This window comes from Salvia splendens, chromosome 14 (assembly GCF_004379255.2).
Source record: "Salvia splendens isolate huo1 chromosome 14, SspV2, whole genome shotgun sequence".
Taxonomy (NCBI): domain Eukaryota; kingdom Viridiplantae; phylum Streptophyta; class Magnoliopsida; order Lamiales; family Lamiaceae; genus Salvia; species Salvia splendens.
Window position 1 is genome coordinate 30,681,502 of NC_056045.1, and position 17,098 is coordinate 30,698,599.

Sequence of the window (17,098 nt, forward strand, 5' to 3'; positions counted from 1 at the left end):
TATTTCATAAATTCGACTGCGCAGTCATTTTCAGATGTTGCCACCCTTATTCCCACCATCATACACTATCTGATCCAACGGGTGACAAGGGGCGTGGCCACACCCCAGGTCAACTAGACCGGCCAACTTGCTCTCAGATGGCTCCCGATCTCGTGTACACTAGCCTGAGGGTTCGCAGCCCAACAGACCCGAATTCGATTAAACATATGTGGTAAACCACTTCAGATAGGTTTCAAAACAAAACAGTTGGCAAGACAAACAGTTCATATCCATAAACATTTCCGGAACAGCGTCCGTATTAAAGATAACCCACAAAATAGTAGGGTAGAAAAGCCCACCTCAATTGCTTAGCTTTTAAATAGTTCCCTTCTTCAACCACAATTGCCTCGCAAAAGTTCACCCTTTTTGAAAGATAAATAAATATCGTAATTAGAGTCAGGAAAGACGAGGTTTAAACGACAATGCATGATTCCTACGTGGATGACTTCAACATCTATCACGTTACACGTACACACACTTAACAACATCTTATAAGCCAATCACACAAAAACACACGTCCGAAACACACCACGCACGCACCCGACACGCACACGACACACAACCGAAACACTCGTACTCCCGGTATACCCTCCTTGTGCAAACGGCTCACTTGGCTCGGAAAAGGTTCGGAAAAGGCTCGGTGTCTCGGCCTGGCTCGGCACCTCGGCCGACCGTCTCGGCCGCCTGGCTCGGCACCTCGGCCGACCGTCTCGGCCGCCTGGCTCGGCACCTCGGCCGACCGTCTCGGCCGCCTGGCTCGGCACCTCGGCCGACCGTCTCGGCAGCCTGGCTCGGCACCTGGCTCGGCGTCTCGGCCGCTGGCCCGATCAAGTGCACACCAGTTTTCCCCCAACCAACGATTCTCAAACCTTATACGACATTCACAACACACATTCTACATCCCAAAACACACCCGAAAACAAGAGATCAACCCTCCAAAACTCTCCACAACACCACCCTAGGCCAAACCCTAAAACTCTCGGCCAACACACACAAAACACTCGAACCAAACACTGATTCCTCCGAGCCATCCCTTGGCCAAACACACCCACATACATCATAATATCAAAACACCCAGATTCACACCCATTGCACAAAAACACATCACCCAGAAACGTACATCTCGCAGAACTGCGCAGTTTACTTACAAAAATCATTATAAAATCATCCGACGTCCAATGAAGCTGAAATTTACACACCACACAGAAGACACACCCAAGTTTACACAGTTAAAATTTCGTACCAAAAGGAGATCGTTTGCTCAGTCAAAAAGGGGTCGGAACCCACTGTCAGTCACCACCGAAGACATACCCCACACAAACACATAATCACAAAGCCTATTCAGCATCTAAAACATTCAAAACGTCCTAAATGCATGTGTTTTCGAAATTATCATGAGTTAGGGTCTTGGGTTACCTTTCCCGGATAGTTCAAACGTAGTTCAAACGCTTTACTTCCTCTTCCGACTCCGATTCACAACGAGAGAGAGTAACACCTTGATGAACCAAGAAATCGATGAGAGGGAGTGAAAGGAAAAAGGTGAGAACCGAGGGGGAGAAAGAGGGAGACCTTACCGTGATGATGAGAACGATTGCGAGAGAGAAAAGAGAGAAGCCGATGTGGGGGAGAGATTGGAAGGGAGAAAGTGTATCGGTTATGTGGGAGTGGGGAGAGGTTGAGAAAGTAGTGGGGAGAGGGAGAGAAACCGAGAGAGAGAGGGAGAGAGAGAGATTTAATTTATTAATTAGGATTTTATTTTGTTTTTCAATTAATCATAAAAAAAATCTAAACAACCACATACAAAAATAATATAAAACAATTAAGACTTACCAACCATATCTTAAACAAGATATTCACAAATTCAAACCTTAATTAAAAGAAACAAAGAAAAAAAAAATCGGATATTACAGATAATCTGTTATGCTTGTATGATGAAAAGAGTACGAATGTATGATAAATAAAAAGGCCATCATTTTATCAGGTCACTATTAATACTCCATCCATACACTAAAAATAGTTATACGCAAATTTTAAGCATAAGTAGTAAAATAAGAGAAATAAAAAAGATGATTAAATTTTTGTAAATAGTTATATTTGTAATAAGTTACTGTATGGGCCAATAGAGAAAATAGGGGGATAAGTTTGCTCTTTTTCCAATTTCTACTAGGTTACTATTTTGTATCTTTAAACTACTAGACATTTTACATTTTGGTTTCAATTATTGAAATTTATCTCAATTGTATATTACTTTTTTATCTTATGTTGTATAGATTATGATTAATGTTCTTATTGGTATGGACAAGTGGGAAATTGATGAGACCTGTCGTCGAATTTTGAGTACTTTGATAAATAAATATTTGGATAATTAATCAAACTTTTTGATATTTTTAAATATATAAATAAATATAAGATGTATCAATATGGCAACTTTTACTATAGTAACATCATACCACTAATTTAACACCATTAATATCACAGAACTAAACTTTGGTACTACCCAAAAGATGGGCCTTTTCTTGGGTTTGGGTTAAACAAATCATTAGCTTATTTTGATTGCGAAATGAATGTAATGAAAATGTCTATTTTATATGATATTCTATTTTATTGATATACTATATGGATAAAACTTAAAAGAAAATAAATAAACAATCTATACATAATACATGTACATTACATATACAAGAAGTAAAAAAATTACAAGCCCAACTTAACCAGAAAAAGTAGTAACATAGTATACAAAATAAAAATTAAATAGAAGAATATTCAAACATCTTGTAATTAGTTAGATATCAAACCTTGTAATATAAAAAGGTGATTGCTAGTAATAAACTTATTTCTTCTTAAGTTAATTAACCATCGTGAATCTTAAATACATATATCCACTAACTTGTATCAGCAAATAAAATTCTTATAAAAAATAAAATCATATAGTATATATTGATACAATTAATAGTTCTTTTTTGGTGTCAATTTAAAAATTAGGCAGATGGTGCATATATAATTTCGTTCTTTATTTGTCTAAAGGCTACAAAGTCACATGTTGAGTGGATGACACGAAATCCGCACGAATCCGACACGAATCTGTTTGGGTTGAATCCGACACGAATCTTATTTTATCGTGTAATATCAAATTTTAATTATATAATATCATATGTCGGTCGTTATCGTATAACGTATATATTGTGTAGTAACTTACTATTGGGGATGTCAATCGGGCCGGCCTATCGTATAGCATATATATTGTGTAGTAACTTACTATTTATTATCATTAAAAGATGACCAATATTTTTTGGATGACACGAAATCCGCACGAATCCGACACGACCTATATTTTTTGGGATGACACGAAATCAGCACGAATCCGACACGAATCTATTTGGGTTGAACCCGATAAGAACACGATGATTTGGGTTGGGTTGGGTTGGGTCGATAAGGTTGGGTCGATATTAGGTTGGGTTGGGTTGAGACCCGATAAGAAAACCTCTGGCTGTAATAAAGCCTTGAAGCACCAATTTCCCATGTGTGATCGTCTTGCTTCTTTCTCTCCGTCTACAAGTTTAACACACACACACACACATATATATATTTGTTATCTTTCTAATTATCATTTCGATATCTTGTAATATAAAAAGGTGATTGCTAGTAATAAACTTATTTCTTCTTAAGTTAATTAACCATCGTGAATCTTAAATACATATATCCACTAACTTGTATCAGCAAATAAAATTCTTATAAAAAATAAAATCATATAGTATATATTGATACAATTAATAGTTCTTTTTTGGTGTCAATTTAAAAATTAGGCAGATGGTGCATATATAATTTCGTTCTTTATTTGTCTAAAGGCTACAAAGTCACATGTTGAGTGGATGACACGAAATCCGCACGAATCCGACACGAATCTGTTTGGGTTGAATCCGACACGAATCTTATTTTATCGTGTAATATCAAATTTTAATTATATAATATCATATGTCGGTCGTTATCGTATAACGTATATATTGTGTAGTAACTTACTATTGGGGATGTCAATCGGGCCGGCCTATCGTATAGCATATATATTGTGTAGTAACTTACTATTTACTATCATTAAAAGATGACCAATATTTTTTGGATGACACGAAATCCGCACGAATCCGACACGACCTATATTTTTTGGGATGACACGAAATCCGCACGAATCCGACACGAATCTATTTGGGTTGAACCCGATAAGAACACGATGATTTGGGTTGGGTTGGGTTGAGACCCGATAAGGTTGGGTTGATATTAGGTTGACCCGATAGCGATCCAATCCGCACGATTTGCCAGCCCTAGTTACATTGCTAGTAATAAATAAACTTATATATTTCTTCTTAAGTTAATCATCGTCAATCTTATAACTTGTAGTATCAGCAAATAAAATAAAATTGTTATACACTAGTTTTTTGAAAAAATAGGCTGCAGATATAATTTGGTTAGAGGCCAGAGAGTCGTCACATGTTGAGGGTATGAATTTAAAGTAAATGTCACATTTTGCTTCTTGCTTTTCCAGGTGACTAGATTCCCCCAATAAATGTGAAGTACCCTGAAGTTGATTTTCTGTCAATCGGATTTCCTGCCCAGTCAGCGTCGGTATAGCCATGGATTTCAAGATGGTTGCCACGTCTAAACATTATCCCATGATCAAAAGTCCCTTTGAGATATCTGACAACCCTCAACGATGCTTCAAGATGATCATCTTGAGGTCGGTGCATGAATTGGCTTATCACGCTAACAGCATAAGCTATATCAGGTCTGGTATGTGAAAGATAAATCAGTTTTCCAACCAGTCTTTGATACCTTTCCTTATCTGCCAAATTAGCTCCTTCCGTGATTTTAAGTCCATGGTTGACAGCGATTGGTGTGTCTGCCGGCTTGCATTCCATCATACCAGTTTCTGCTAGGAGATCTAATGTATACATCTTTTGATTTATGAAGATCCTCTCCTTTGATCTTAGGACTTCGACTCCCAGAAAATACTTGAGTGCTCCCAAATCCTTCATTTCAAACTCTCTTGCCAAATTCTTCTTAAGTTGCTCTATCTCTTCACAATCGTCTCCTGTGATGATCATATCATCAACGTAGATTATCAGGCACGTGATTTTATCTCCTCTATTCTTCGTGAATAGAGTGTGATCTGCATTACTCTGTAGGTAATCGTACTTCTTCATGGCTTCTGTAAATCTCCCGAACCAAGCTCTTGGAGACTGTTTCAACCCATATAAGGTTTTCTTCAATTGGCAAACCTCTCCATCTTCAAAATCATCTTCGAAACCTGGCGGAGCTTCCATGTAAACTTCTTTTTTTAATTCACCATGCAAGAATGCATTAGTAACATCGAACTGGTACAGGGGCCAATCCTTGTTTGCCGCTATAGAAAGCAGAACTCAAACAGTATTCATCTTTGCCACTGGCGAGACAGTTGCGGAGTAATCAACTCATAGGTTTGAGTGGAGCCTTTAGCCACGAGCCGAGCCTTGTACCTCTCGATGGTTCCATCGGGTCTTCGTTTGATGGTGAAGACCCATCTGCACCCCACAATTCGCTTCCCTTTTGGTAGCCGACACTTTTTCCATATCTTATTTCTTTCTAGAGCTCTCAACTCTACCATCATTGCTTCTCTCCAGTGTTTGATCTTCAGGCCTTCTTTCACAGTTTGTGGGATTTCTTCTTCTCCATATAGGGCCGCCTCAAAAGCTCTTGCCAGTCTTGTCATATTTGCCTTTGCCACACTCCCTACTGGATATTTTGCTTGTTTACTTGGTCTCTCCGGTGAGTATCGTTTGGGAGGAACACCACGGTTACTTCGGGGTGGTAAGATATACTGCCATGTATCTTCGTCTATGACTTCCTCCATTCTTTCTTCTGTAATGACAGGGTCAGCAGTAGTAGTAACAAAGTTTTCAACATGATTGTTTACCTCAGATATCGGAGGGGGCGGTATTGGAGCGTCACCATGAACCACAGGTTGAGATGTGTTTAAGACAGGTTCGTCGGCAGTATTATTTGGCTCTGGTGGACCTTCAGTGGGATTATGGTCATTCGGCATAAGTAGCCAACTTATCGAGTCAACACTAGTAATTTCCCTCTCCCCCTGACTGGTAAGTTGGGTGTTGTAGAAAAACTCAGATTCTAAGAAGGTGCAGTTCATTGTGGTAATCACTTGACGAGTTTTTGGATCATAACACATGTACCCCTTCTGATTGACACCATACCCAATAAAAACAAATTTGGTTGCACACAGGGATAGTTTTGTTCGCTCATGTTTTGGAATATGAACAAACACCGAACACCCAAAAATATGAGGTTTGAGGGATAAGGCAAGAGGAATTGTAGTCATGTTGGATAACATCTGGATAGGATTTTTAAGGCCAAGGGCTTTGGTGGGGAGACGATTGAGGGTGTAAACTGATGTAGCCACGGCTTCAGGCTAGAAAAAATTTGGTACTTTTGAATCTAGGATGATGGCTCGGGTCATTTCAAGGATTATACGGTTTCTCCTTTCGGCAACTCCATTCTGTTCGGGGGTGTAGGCACATGAGGTTTGATGGATGAGGCCATTATTGGTGCAAAATTATTTCATATGAGTATTAACATATTCCCCCCATTGTCAGACATGTTGGAATAAAGTAATCAATTGATTGGAGAACAAGAAGGCAAGAGATGAAGTTATGACAAGAATAAAGAAGGAAATCAATTAAAGATTATGGATTAAAATATATTTTCCATGTATAGCTAGAATTAGAGTCTATAAAAGGTTCTGTAATCATTGAGAGAATTAAATTCAAGTCATTCACAATGTAGTCTTTAAAGTTCTCCCCGTCTTTTACTTTCTGCAATAATCTTTTATTTTCTGCATTATATTTTCCAACATGGTATCAGAGCAGGTTCGATCACATGGATCGATCACTGTTTCTAAAGCAAAAATAACAAAAAAACACAAAACTCTATCAGAAAAACATCAAAGCAGGTGGAGGCTTATGCGATTAGCAACGGGAAGTTCTTCACCAACAAAGTGACGGCATAGCAAGACCCGACGGAAACGGCGTCACAAGCAGCGGCAGCGACCGCCTCTATGGCTGGCGGCGGCGCTGTAAACGATGGTAGCGCTTGGCTGGACGGAGACAACGATATTGAGTTCTCCGAGGTTGAATTTCGAACAGCCTCCGGCGGCGCCGAAGCTTGGATTTTCCTCCGCCAAGAAGTCAATATGTTTACCGCATTGCAAAAAAAAAAATCACAAAGACAGGGGTGCTGATCCCACTGAATTTGAGGAGTCTGTTGCACATGCTTTGTTTGATATGGAAAACACCAACCAAGACATTAAGAGTGAATTGAAATACCTCTATATAAACTCTGCAGTGCAAATTGATGTTGCTGGAGGTAAGAAGGCTGTTGTGATCCATGCTCTCTACAGACTGAGGAAAGCTTTCCGCAAGGTGCACCCAAAGCTTGTTAGAGAAGAAATTCAGTGGAAAGGATGTCATTTTTGTTGCTACCAGGAGGATAGTACGCCCCCTCAAGAAGGGCTCTGCTGTCCAAAGGCCTCGATCCAGCACACTCACTTCAGTCCACGAAGCTGTGCTTGAAGATGTTGTGTACCCTGCTGAGATTGTTGGGAAACGTATCAGATACAGACTTGATGGATCAAAGATCATGAAGGTGTTTTTGGATCCTAAGTCGAGGAATGATACTGAGAATAAGCTGGAAACTTTTGCTGGGGTGTACAGGAAGCTTTCTGGAAAATATGTCGTCTTTGAATTCCCCACAGTGGAGCGTAAGAAGACAAAGCAGCCGAAGAATTATCCGGCCGAGGGGGAGAGGTTAGCCCCAACCGGATAATTATTCGAGATGATTGGAGCAGCGCCTATGCCAGAGAAGATAGCTTCAGGCAGAAATGGTCTGGAGAAGAAGCAACCGAGAAAGGAAAATCTACTGCCGAAGAGGTGGCAGCCGTGAGAGGCTGTGAACTCACGTTATAATGGATGAAGCGTTTGGCTGAGGGGAGAAATCAACCACTGCCAAACGATTCAATCTCCGAATCAAAGAGAAACTTGCCGAGGACGAAGGTGGAGTAGCCAACGTCTGTGCAGCTGAGGGGGAGAACCCACATGCGCTGTGAAGAGCTGGTGGGAAGAACGTCACCAAATGATGATGTTGGAGGAACAACCACGGGAAAATCCAGCCGAAGAGGTATTATATCAAACTAATGGATTATCTATCTTTCCTTATTATTTTTGTGTGTCTGCTATGTTGCAATTTGATTCAAGTTAATAGTAGCAGATTGCCGAGTTGAATCTTATTGACAGTATAAGACGAAAGTACTTGTATATTACTACAATTATAGAGTATATTAGTAATAAAAGAGTGCTACAATCTGAAAATGTTGTTATCATTAACTAACACATTTACAGTTGGATGTAAAACATGTTATTTATACATGTAGCAAAACTACTTCACTGCAAGTAATTAACAGGCTCTTTCCTCCCAAGTCAATCCAATGAAGCAGCTTTGATTCAGTAGACATCGAAAATACAGCATTAGACTCTTGACCTTCTCGGGATCATTTGCTACTTTGTCATAAGGTGTCCATAGCCTCTCTGGATCCATTCATGCAGATTTACCTTCACATAACATAGCAAAATCCTTGTGGATCAGCAGAGCTCTTACATCCTAACAGTGATACGTTCTTATGTCTAAGTGGACCCCAAAATGTAGGTATGCATTGTCAACAACTGCAATAGAGGGAGGAGTTTGATGTGCCACCACTGCTCAATCTTATTCTAAGAAAAAACATTAAGCTCATGGAATTTTAGAAAATATATAAATTTGTAAAATTTAGTACTATAAATTATTGTGCGCTTATATAATTAGTAGCTTTATTATAGCTGTGTCGTCAAAATGACTAATTGAGTATATACGCATAATTATCCACCATAAACTTGGTATGAAATTAACTAATTTATACACGAGCTTATATTGCATTAATATTGTTCCCTAATAATAAAAATTACTAGTATTTGCGCTCGGATTCAATTTCTAGGTAATTTTCATTTTACGTATCGCAATTCACGATAATATATATACATGTATACATGTAATATCTACATGTAAAATTATCAAAACATAATGAATAATTATATAGTTGTGGGTCCAGGTGATTTTATTGATAGAACTATTAAGAACAAATAAGCACGCCCTACTTACAAGTCAAAGAAGTTGGTGTGACAAGAGATAATTAGAATAAAAGAAATAGTGTGAGAAATGATTTGTCTAATCATTATCATAATATCATGTAATATATAGTACTATATTTTTCATATTGTTTAGAAAGTGATAAAACGAAGGAAAAATAGGCTTAATTTTTAAAGGACAAAATGTTCAAGGCGATAAGTCTTCATGATAGAAATGCACGTGAAATTAAATAAGTTGTTCTAAATTAATGTTTCTGTTACTACGTGATATTTTTTTTCATAATCACAAGCATTAGTTGAATGTATAAAGGATGCAATTTATTGTTTGGTATAAATCTTGTGTTTTTGGGTAGAAGACTGGTCTATGTTCAAAATACATTAGTAATTTTTTTGTAAGCTACATTCATCCCTAAAGAAAGCCGAATATTACAAAAAAAATTTACCGATTTCAGACTTTAAATATAATTGTCTATTAACTGAAATCAAAATTGTCCAAGTTTATGCGATTTTTAGCAAGTCATTTGAACTTTAAAAACATTACATACTTCAAAATTATTACTACTACTACTGCTACTATTATTATTTTATTTCCATTTATCATTTGAAAACAATTAAATCATCCATTTTATTATAATAGACAGAGGCAGGTGAAAAAAGATGTATTGGTACGAGACACATATACTAAAATTTGATTTAAAATAATAATTTTTATACTATGTTGTACTAATAAGAGTTTTTGTGATAATATTATATGAATGAAAAAAGGTTACTAAAATTTGATTTAAAATAATAATTTTTATACTATGTTGTACTAATAAGAGTTTTTGTGACAATATTATATGAATGGAAAAAGGTTTTTTGCCTTGACAAGAGCTATAGACTAGAGATGCCCACATTTACAGTTCAGGCGATTAACTGCGAAACTCCCTTGCGATTCGATTCCGATTTAAAATTTTCCAAAACTAGAATCGGCGGTTACGAGCCGAAACTGTCGGTTCCGGAACCGTGGACATCTCTAGTATAGACCCTTAACCGCCATCGTTAAATGGAAATGAGAAACGCAACTGCGGGAGAAGAAGAAGAAGAAGAAGCGACCGTGGTGGTGGGGTGAGGTGGGGCGGCGACATGGAAATAGGGAAATGAGGCGGGTGAAAATGTGCACATCCAATTTTTCTTCAATTGAAATTATTTGTTTCGGTTCGAATTTTCTCATCTTGAAGTGGACCAACCCAAACATTACCATTTGATTAATAATCATTTCAGCTTGCTTTTGATTTTACATATCTTGAATTAAGCAGTAATTTTCTAAAAAAAATACTCTTGAATTCCTCCTTCTCCATCACTGCCGTCACCGCCTCCTCCGGGTTGAGATCCCCTGTTGTGCAAAATGTCATAGCCAGGGATGTCGTGCACATCCCCACCTTTGAATAATTTTACACACTAGTATTATTTTTTTTCATTTTAGCAATGGATGGTGTATTTTAGCAATGGATGGTGTGGATGTACACAAGATCCCCTGTTATGGCATTTTGCACAGCAGGGGATCTCAACCCGCCTCCTCCTCCCCCCCCCCCCTCTTGAATTACCGCAACTCCTCCTTCCTGGGATATTTATAGTCGGATGATCACACATGTGTAAGGGTTTCGCTCTCTTAGTTAAAGTCTTAAAGATAAGACTTCTTTTGTAAAAAAACAAAATTAGATAATTCATTTATATTGGCTTCTTAACCCAGTTAAATGTGAGACGTATATTTTATAAAAAGTAATATAAGATAATCATAGCAGATCAAAATATCAAAATGATGAATGATTTAACCTTATTTAAGTTGAATTAACCTTATGTTGAATAATCAAATTGGGCTAGCAGCCCAAATCGTTTGCTGTAGTGGAAGTTGGTGAACCCGCTAAAGACACGTGTCGTGAAATAAGTGGTTCTCTTATGACGTTTTACCAAATTACCCTTTTTATGTTTTCGGGTAGTTTTAACTAATTTCTCCTACACGAACAGAACAGCACATGCTCATATGATATATACGCGCCGACTTTCCTTTGGAAAAAGGGGTGGCTGAAAACAGCCTCATCCCTCAAAATAAACACAAAAATACTTGAAAAAAGGGGCAATAAATCAGAAAATTTTTATTCCTGGAGCTTTTACTCCGCATACAGGTATTTGTTTTTAGCTTACTTATCCTTCATGATTTTGCTCCTTTTTTATTTATTTACAGTATTATTTTTTTCGAAATTTTGAGATCTGCTAATGTTGCCCTTCTGTGTTCATTTGTCAGAATCTCATCTCCCATTTTTATTTTATTTATTTTGAAATTTAGCATTGGCCCGTTTGTGATTTTTGATGATCTGTGGAAAAATATAAGCGGATACTGTTTTTTGCAGGGGTTTAGCTCAGATTTCTTAATTGTTGGGAAACATAATTGAACATTGGTGTTGTCACATTGAAGAAGTGTGAAAAGATTAATTAAATTGAGAGAAATGGGGTTTGCTTTGTTTTCTCCTTCGAAGGAGATTTCATTTTCTAGCTTAGAGAGCATTTCTCAGAACAAGAACTCGAAACATGTTTTTCCCAAGACATTTAGTAGACTTGGTGAGCTGAATAGAGAGGAAAGAGGTGATGGGGTTGTGAAGAAGGGGTCCGTGTCGAGCCATTTGGTGAGGGGGCAGTTGGAAGGGTCGTTTGTCGGGAAGAAACAGCTCAAAGAACCATCACCGAAGCTGGATTTTGTGCGGACGTTGCTGATTGATAACTATGATAGCTACACGTATAATATTTATCAGGAGCTATCTGTCATCAATGGATGTAAGATTTCTCCCTCGTGTGCTGTTTGGTATTTCTACAATGTGGTTGAGATGCAATTTTGTGTGTTTTACTTATAGAGTGAGGCAATGGTAGTTTTGAACAAAATTCTATTAAATCCATCGTATATGACACCGGAAGAGGATAGGGAGAATGAGGGGCTGAAGTTAGTTTCTGATATAAAGTTTTATTGTGATTTCTTGAAGGAAAATCAGGCTATTGGATTTAATTTTAGAACAAGGGAAGCCATAATTGTTTTCTGTTTTTGCGTGATTAGATCGACTAGATTTTGGAATTGCTTTTACTGAGGGACTGAAGTTAGTTGTTGTGTACAATTCAATGAGGTTGGTTAAAGGTCACTTTCTTAGTAGATGGTGGATGGAAATTGCTTTTTTATATGTGAAGGTTCTCTTAAAAGCATTGGAAAGGAGTGTTCCCGACTCAATACTCTCTTTTGATGTTGATATTATACCAGTGCCACCAGTGGTGATCCGTAATGATGAATGGTCGTGGGAAGAAGTCTGCCATTACCTGTATGAGGAAAAGCTATTTGACAACATCGTAATATCTCCTGGTCCAGGTTCTCCAACCTGCGCTGCCGATATAGGTTAGACCCGAAAAATGCATTTCCAGCACGTTTACTATTTACATTGACACTGCGACCTAGTACTTTATTATATGGAATCCTTGTTTTCTTCCAAGCATCTCCTTTAGGAAGGCGAACACATTCTGTGTGAATTGTTAATCTTATTTTCACTGAGCAAGGTGAAATGACGAGTTTGTTGGATAAGATCATCATTGCTGCATTAGATTCTTACTCCAAAAACTTATCAAATGTGAAGTTGCCCAAGACTAATATTTCTCTAGTGTGTTATCTTCAAGGTTAAATTTGTCCGTGATCACAAAACTTACAAATCATATTTTAGTTCAAACCGGTCGTATAGTAAAAAGGGAGTTCAGCTCCAATATGTTACCGTTTAATGTTATATTGGTCGATTTGTGTCGACTCTGAATTCTGAATTGTTGCAGGAATATGCCTCAAGCTGCTGCTTGAATGCTCGGACATCCCAATTCTAGGCGTTTGCCTCGGCCATCAGGTATATTTTGTTCATCATATTGTTTTTTTGTACAAGTGTTTTTTACATTTCTTTTTTTTTTTCTTCTGTCTTTCTAATACAATAAATTAGGCTTTTCTGATGTTCAACTGAACTATGGAGATGAAAAACTTTGCAGGCTTTAGGTTACGTGCATGGTGCTCGGATCATCCATGCTCCCGAGCCTATTCATGGACGACTAAGGTAATACATATTTTTCTTCGATTTTCTACTAAGAGTCTTGTCTTCATGTTCTGACACAGTTGAAATGTAGTTGAAAGTGTTCACGACTTGCATCGATGAAAACTAAAGTTTTCTATTGCATTGAGATCTAGATTCTGAAATACATGACCCCTGAGCCTATCCCTTGCATCAAAGAGTTAGTTTCTGAAATATTGTGGCTGATTTGAATTATTTTCTTGTGGCTTTTACAGTGACGTCAAGCATAATGCTTGTGAATTGTTCAATGGGATTCCTTCTGGACGAAATTCAGGATTTAAGGTGACATTCAAATATCTTCCCCCCAAAAAAATACGAATTGGTAGTTCGTGTCAGTAGTTAAAATCTTGCTCGGCTCTGTGAAACATCAATGCGACATGGTGGAAATTGTTGAACATCTAGTGTGTTGGCCTGATGCAGGTGGTGCGATACCATTCTCTCGTGATAGACCCGAGCTCACTTCCCAAAGATCTCATACCTATAGCTTGGACATCATCTCATGAAACAATTCCGTTTCTTGATGGTTTTGAGGGACGTGACCTGAATACTTTTGCTAAATCTTTGTCTACAAAGTTGGAGAATGGTTTGCAACGGCATCCTGCCAAATCACAGGAGTTGCGGAGTAGAGATATTCTTATGGGCATTGTGCACTGTAGTCGACCTCATTACGGTCTGCAGGTGAATTTTCATCCCGACTCATATTTTTTTCGACTTTATTGTTACTTAAATCAACAAAATTGATTGGCTTTGTTTATTTGGTTCCTAGTTTCATCCAGAGAGCGTTGCTACATACCATGGAAGGCAAATATTCAAGAATTTTGCGGAGATTACAAAAGACCACTGGTCCCGATTGCAATCATCCTCAGATAGCATGAGGGACTTTTATCGTTCTGGTAATCTAATTCAATAAATAAGACGAGTCTTCTGTTTTATTCGTGTAGAATGTTCAGATATGGAAATCGCCATACAAACTGGTGAAAGTGAACTTTACTTAGCGCGTATGCAGGTTTCTGCCGTAAATCAACTATTCCAAGAAGTTGCGAGAAGCAAGCCTTTAATGAATGGATTCGATAACCTGAAGCATGCTGGCCTCTGCAACGTAATGAAGTCGCCACCACACTCGAGATTTTCAAAATATTTGAAGTTGAAATGGAGAAAACTCGAGTGTTCTGCCAACCAAGTTGGTGGTTCTGGAAGCATATTCTCCGAGCTGTTTGGAAGCCATCGTGCAGAAAACACGTTTTGGCTGGATAGTTCATCGACTGAGATGGTTTCCATCTTCCTCTTTTCGTCTCTTCTAATAGAAGTAGAAATGCAGTCTGCGTTTTCTTTAATCCCTGATGATGAACCGTCTTGTTTTTGTAGAACAGAGCTCGCTTTTCGTTTATGGGGGGCAAAGGTGGACCATTGTGGAAACAAGTGACGTTTAGGCTGTCGAATGAGAGGTTAGTCCCCGACCTATTCTGGTTATAATGCTGCAGTTTTAGACGATGAATTTCACCCACGAGCTCTATCCGTGGATATCAGTTGCAGTAACACGACATCTAGTCACGGAGGCTGTCTGTCTGTTGGAGATTCCAATGGTTCTGTTACAAACACTTATTTGCAGAAGGGATTTTTTGACTTTTTGAATCAGGTAAATTTATCAAGAATGTTGGTGTTTCTAACCTTTCTTCTTGTATTAAATTATCTGCGTTTCGTGCTTCAGGAGCTTGAATCAATTTGCTATGATGCAGCCGATTTTGATGGACTGCCTTTCGATTTCTATGGTGGCTATATTGGTTACATCGGGTATGCCAGCCATCTCTACATGTGCTTCTTAAATACATCTATCAACACGACTATAATACGTTCGATCTAAAAAGTGAACGCGTTGGAGTCATTATAGATGATTTTATCTCTATATAAGCCCGATTGTGATGTTTAGCATATACTATAACTTGTTTCAAGTCTCTGAGTGGAGAATGCGTCGTTCGAATGCAGGTACAATCTTAAAGTCGAATGTGGTGCGTCTCTGAATTGCCACGAGTCAAGCACCCCCGATGCCTGCCTTTTCTTCGCGGACAACCTTGTCGCTATCGATCATCACTGCGATGATGTTTATGTCATGTCCTTGCACGATGAGGACACGGGAACGACTTCGTGGATGGATGAGGTCGAGCAGAAGGTGCTCGGCATGAAACCCCATCGCCAGACAAAGCCCCTCTCTGCTGCATCAGCAGATGCTTCCCCAACACAAGGATTCTCGGCTGAGAAATCGAGGCAGCAGTACATCGCAGACGTCGAGAAATGCCAGAAGTTCATCAGAGACGGCGAGAGCTATGAATTGTGTCTCACTACGCAGATGAGGAGGAGCGTTGGCGAGCTGCATTCCCTCGCGCTTTATCTGGAGATGCGCGAGAAAAATCCGGCTCCATACGCGGCGTGGCTCAGCTTCCCCAGGGAAAACCTCTGCATCTGCTGTTCTTCTCCCGAGAGGTTCCTGCGTTTGGATAGGGACGGCGTGATGGAGGCGAAGCCAATCAAGGGAACCATAGCTCGCGGAGCCTCTCCGGAAGCGGACGAGCTTCTCAAGCAACGGCTGCAGTACAGGCAAGTCTGCTAAATCCAAACCACTAACCTTGCTGCATATTTATTTACTTCTATAAAATTTTATATTTACATTTAAATTTTTTGTAAGATTACACATTTTACAGTAGTCTGTTATTACTTCTCGTTGCAGCGAGAAGGACCAGGCCGAAAACCTGATGATTGTGGATCTTCTGAGGAACGATTTAGGGCGCGTGTGCGAGCCTGGCTCCGTGCACGTGCCTCATCTCATGGAGGTCGAGTCCTACACAACTGTCCACACGATGGTGAGCATGATACGAGGACAGAAACGGCCGGACGCCAGCGCGGTCGACTGCGTCCGTGCTGCGTTCCCAGGGGGCTCGATGACAGGTGCACCGAAGTTGAGATCGATGGAGATTCTCGACTCCTTGGAAACCAGCTCCCGGGGCATTTACTCCGGGTGCATAGGATACTTCTCTTACAACCAGACGTTTGACCTCAACATTGTAATCAGAAGCGTCGTCATCCACGAAGGCGAGGCCTCCATAGGAGCGGGAGGCGCTATCACGGCTCTGTCGAATCCGGCCAACGAGTACGAGGAAATGGTGCTCAAAACCAGAGCACCAACCAAAGCTGTTGTAGAGTATCAGAGCAGCATACTCTCCATATAGGGTGAAACATAACAGAGCATCCATTGCGCGATCTGACGGCTCGAGGATCTCGTCTTAGGCGACGCCGTTTTGCTTGTTTTTCGTTCTTGTTGATTCACATATTGTAGGAGAAATAGTCTGCAGATCAAGAGCGCAAAGCTGAATTGTGTTTCATATTTGAACTTCGAATTTATGATTTCAAGAAATTCACTCAACGTTTGATTATAAACCAGATTAGTGAGAGAGCAAAATTAATTGCATTAAAGAGGTTTCTGGATGGTTTGGCTGATTGTTTTTTTTACGTAGCACCAAAATGCTCGAGCCATGAATCGATATTGAACATTCATTTTATTTTTATATTAGTGGATTTATAGTTTTATGGTACTATTATGTTTTTTGACAAATGATGCGATGAAAAAAATGTTTTTATTTTATCATTTTTATTTCGAAGACGGAATAAATTTGAGAAATCGTTGAACATTGGTGTACCTTATCATTTCCAGATGTACATTGTAACATGCTC

At 39.1% G+C, this 17,098-nt stretch overlaps 1 protein-coding gene and 1 pseudogene across 1 annotated transcript; both read left to right on the top strand.

The window, feature by feature from the left end:
• Positions 1 to 7,135: 7,135 nt before the first annotated feature.
• LOC121764535 lies at positions 7,136 to 7,902 on the top strand (annotated as a pseudogene).
• Positions 7,903 to 11,276: 3,374 nt separating this feature from the next.
• Positions 11,277 to 16,852, top strand: LOC121765518 (aminodeoxychorismate synthase, chloroplastic-like). The gene is made up of 14 exons (XM_042161699.1): positions 11,277 to 11,419; positions 11,645 to 12,065; positions 12,538 to 12,669; positions 13,092 to 13,159; positions 13,296 to 13,360; positions 13,591 to 13,657; positions 13,796 to 14,053; positions 14,142 to 14,268; positions 14,371 to 14,645; positions 14,741 to 14,820; positions 14,903 to 15,011; positions 15,084 to 15,166; positions 15,359 to 15,967; positions 16,098 to 16,852. Exons 2-14 carry the CDS (start codon positions 11,741 to 11,743, stop codon positions 16,594 to 16,596), a joined length of 2,697 nt encoding a protein of 898 aa, XP_042017633.1. The 5' UTR covers positions 11,277 to 11,419; positions 11,645 to 11,740; the 3' UTR covers positions 16,597 to 16,852.
• Positions 16,853 to 17,098: the final 246 nt, after the last annotated feature.

What these genes read in the sequence shown, in the direction of transcription:
- LOC121765518 (XM_042161699.1), top strand. Translation starts at nt 11,741, where the DNA reads ATGGGGTTTGCTTTGTTTTCTCCTTCGAAGGAGATTTCATTTTCTAGC. An exon ending in AACCTGCGCTGCCGATATAG is followed by an intron (nt 12,670 to 13,091) that starts GTTAGACCCGAA and finishes GAATTGTTGCAG; the next exon opens with GAATATGCCTCAAGCTGCTG. An exon ending in CCTATTCATGGACGACTAAG is followed by an intron (nt 13,361 to 13,590) that starts GTAATACATATT and finishes TGGCTTTTACAG; the next exon opens with TGACGTCAAGCATAATGCTT.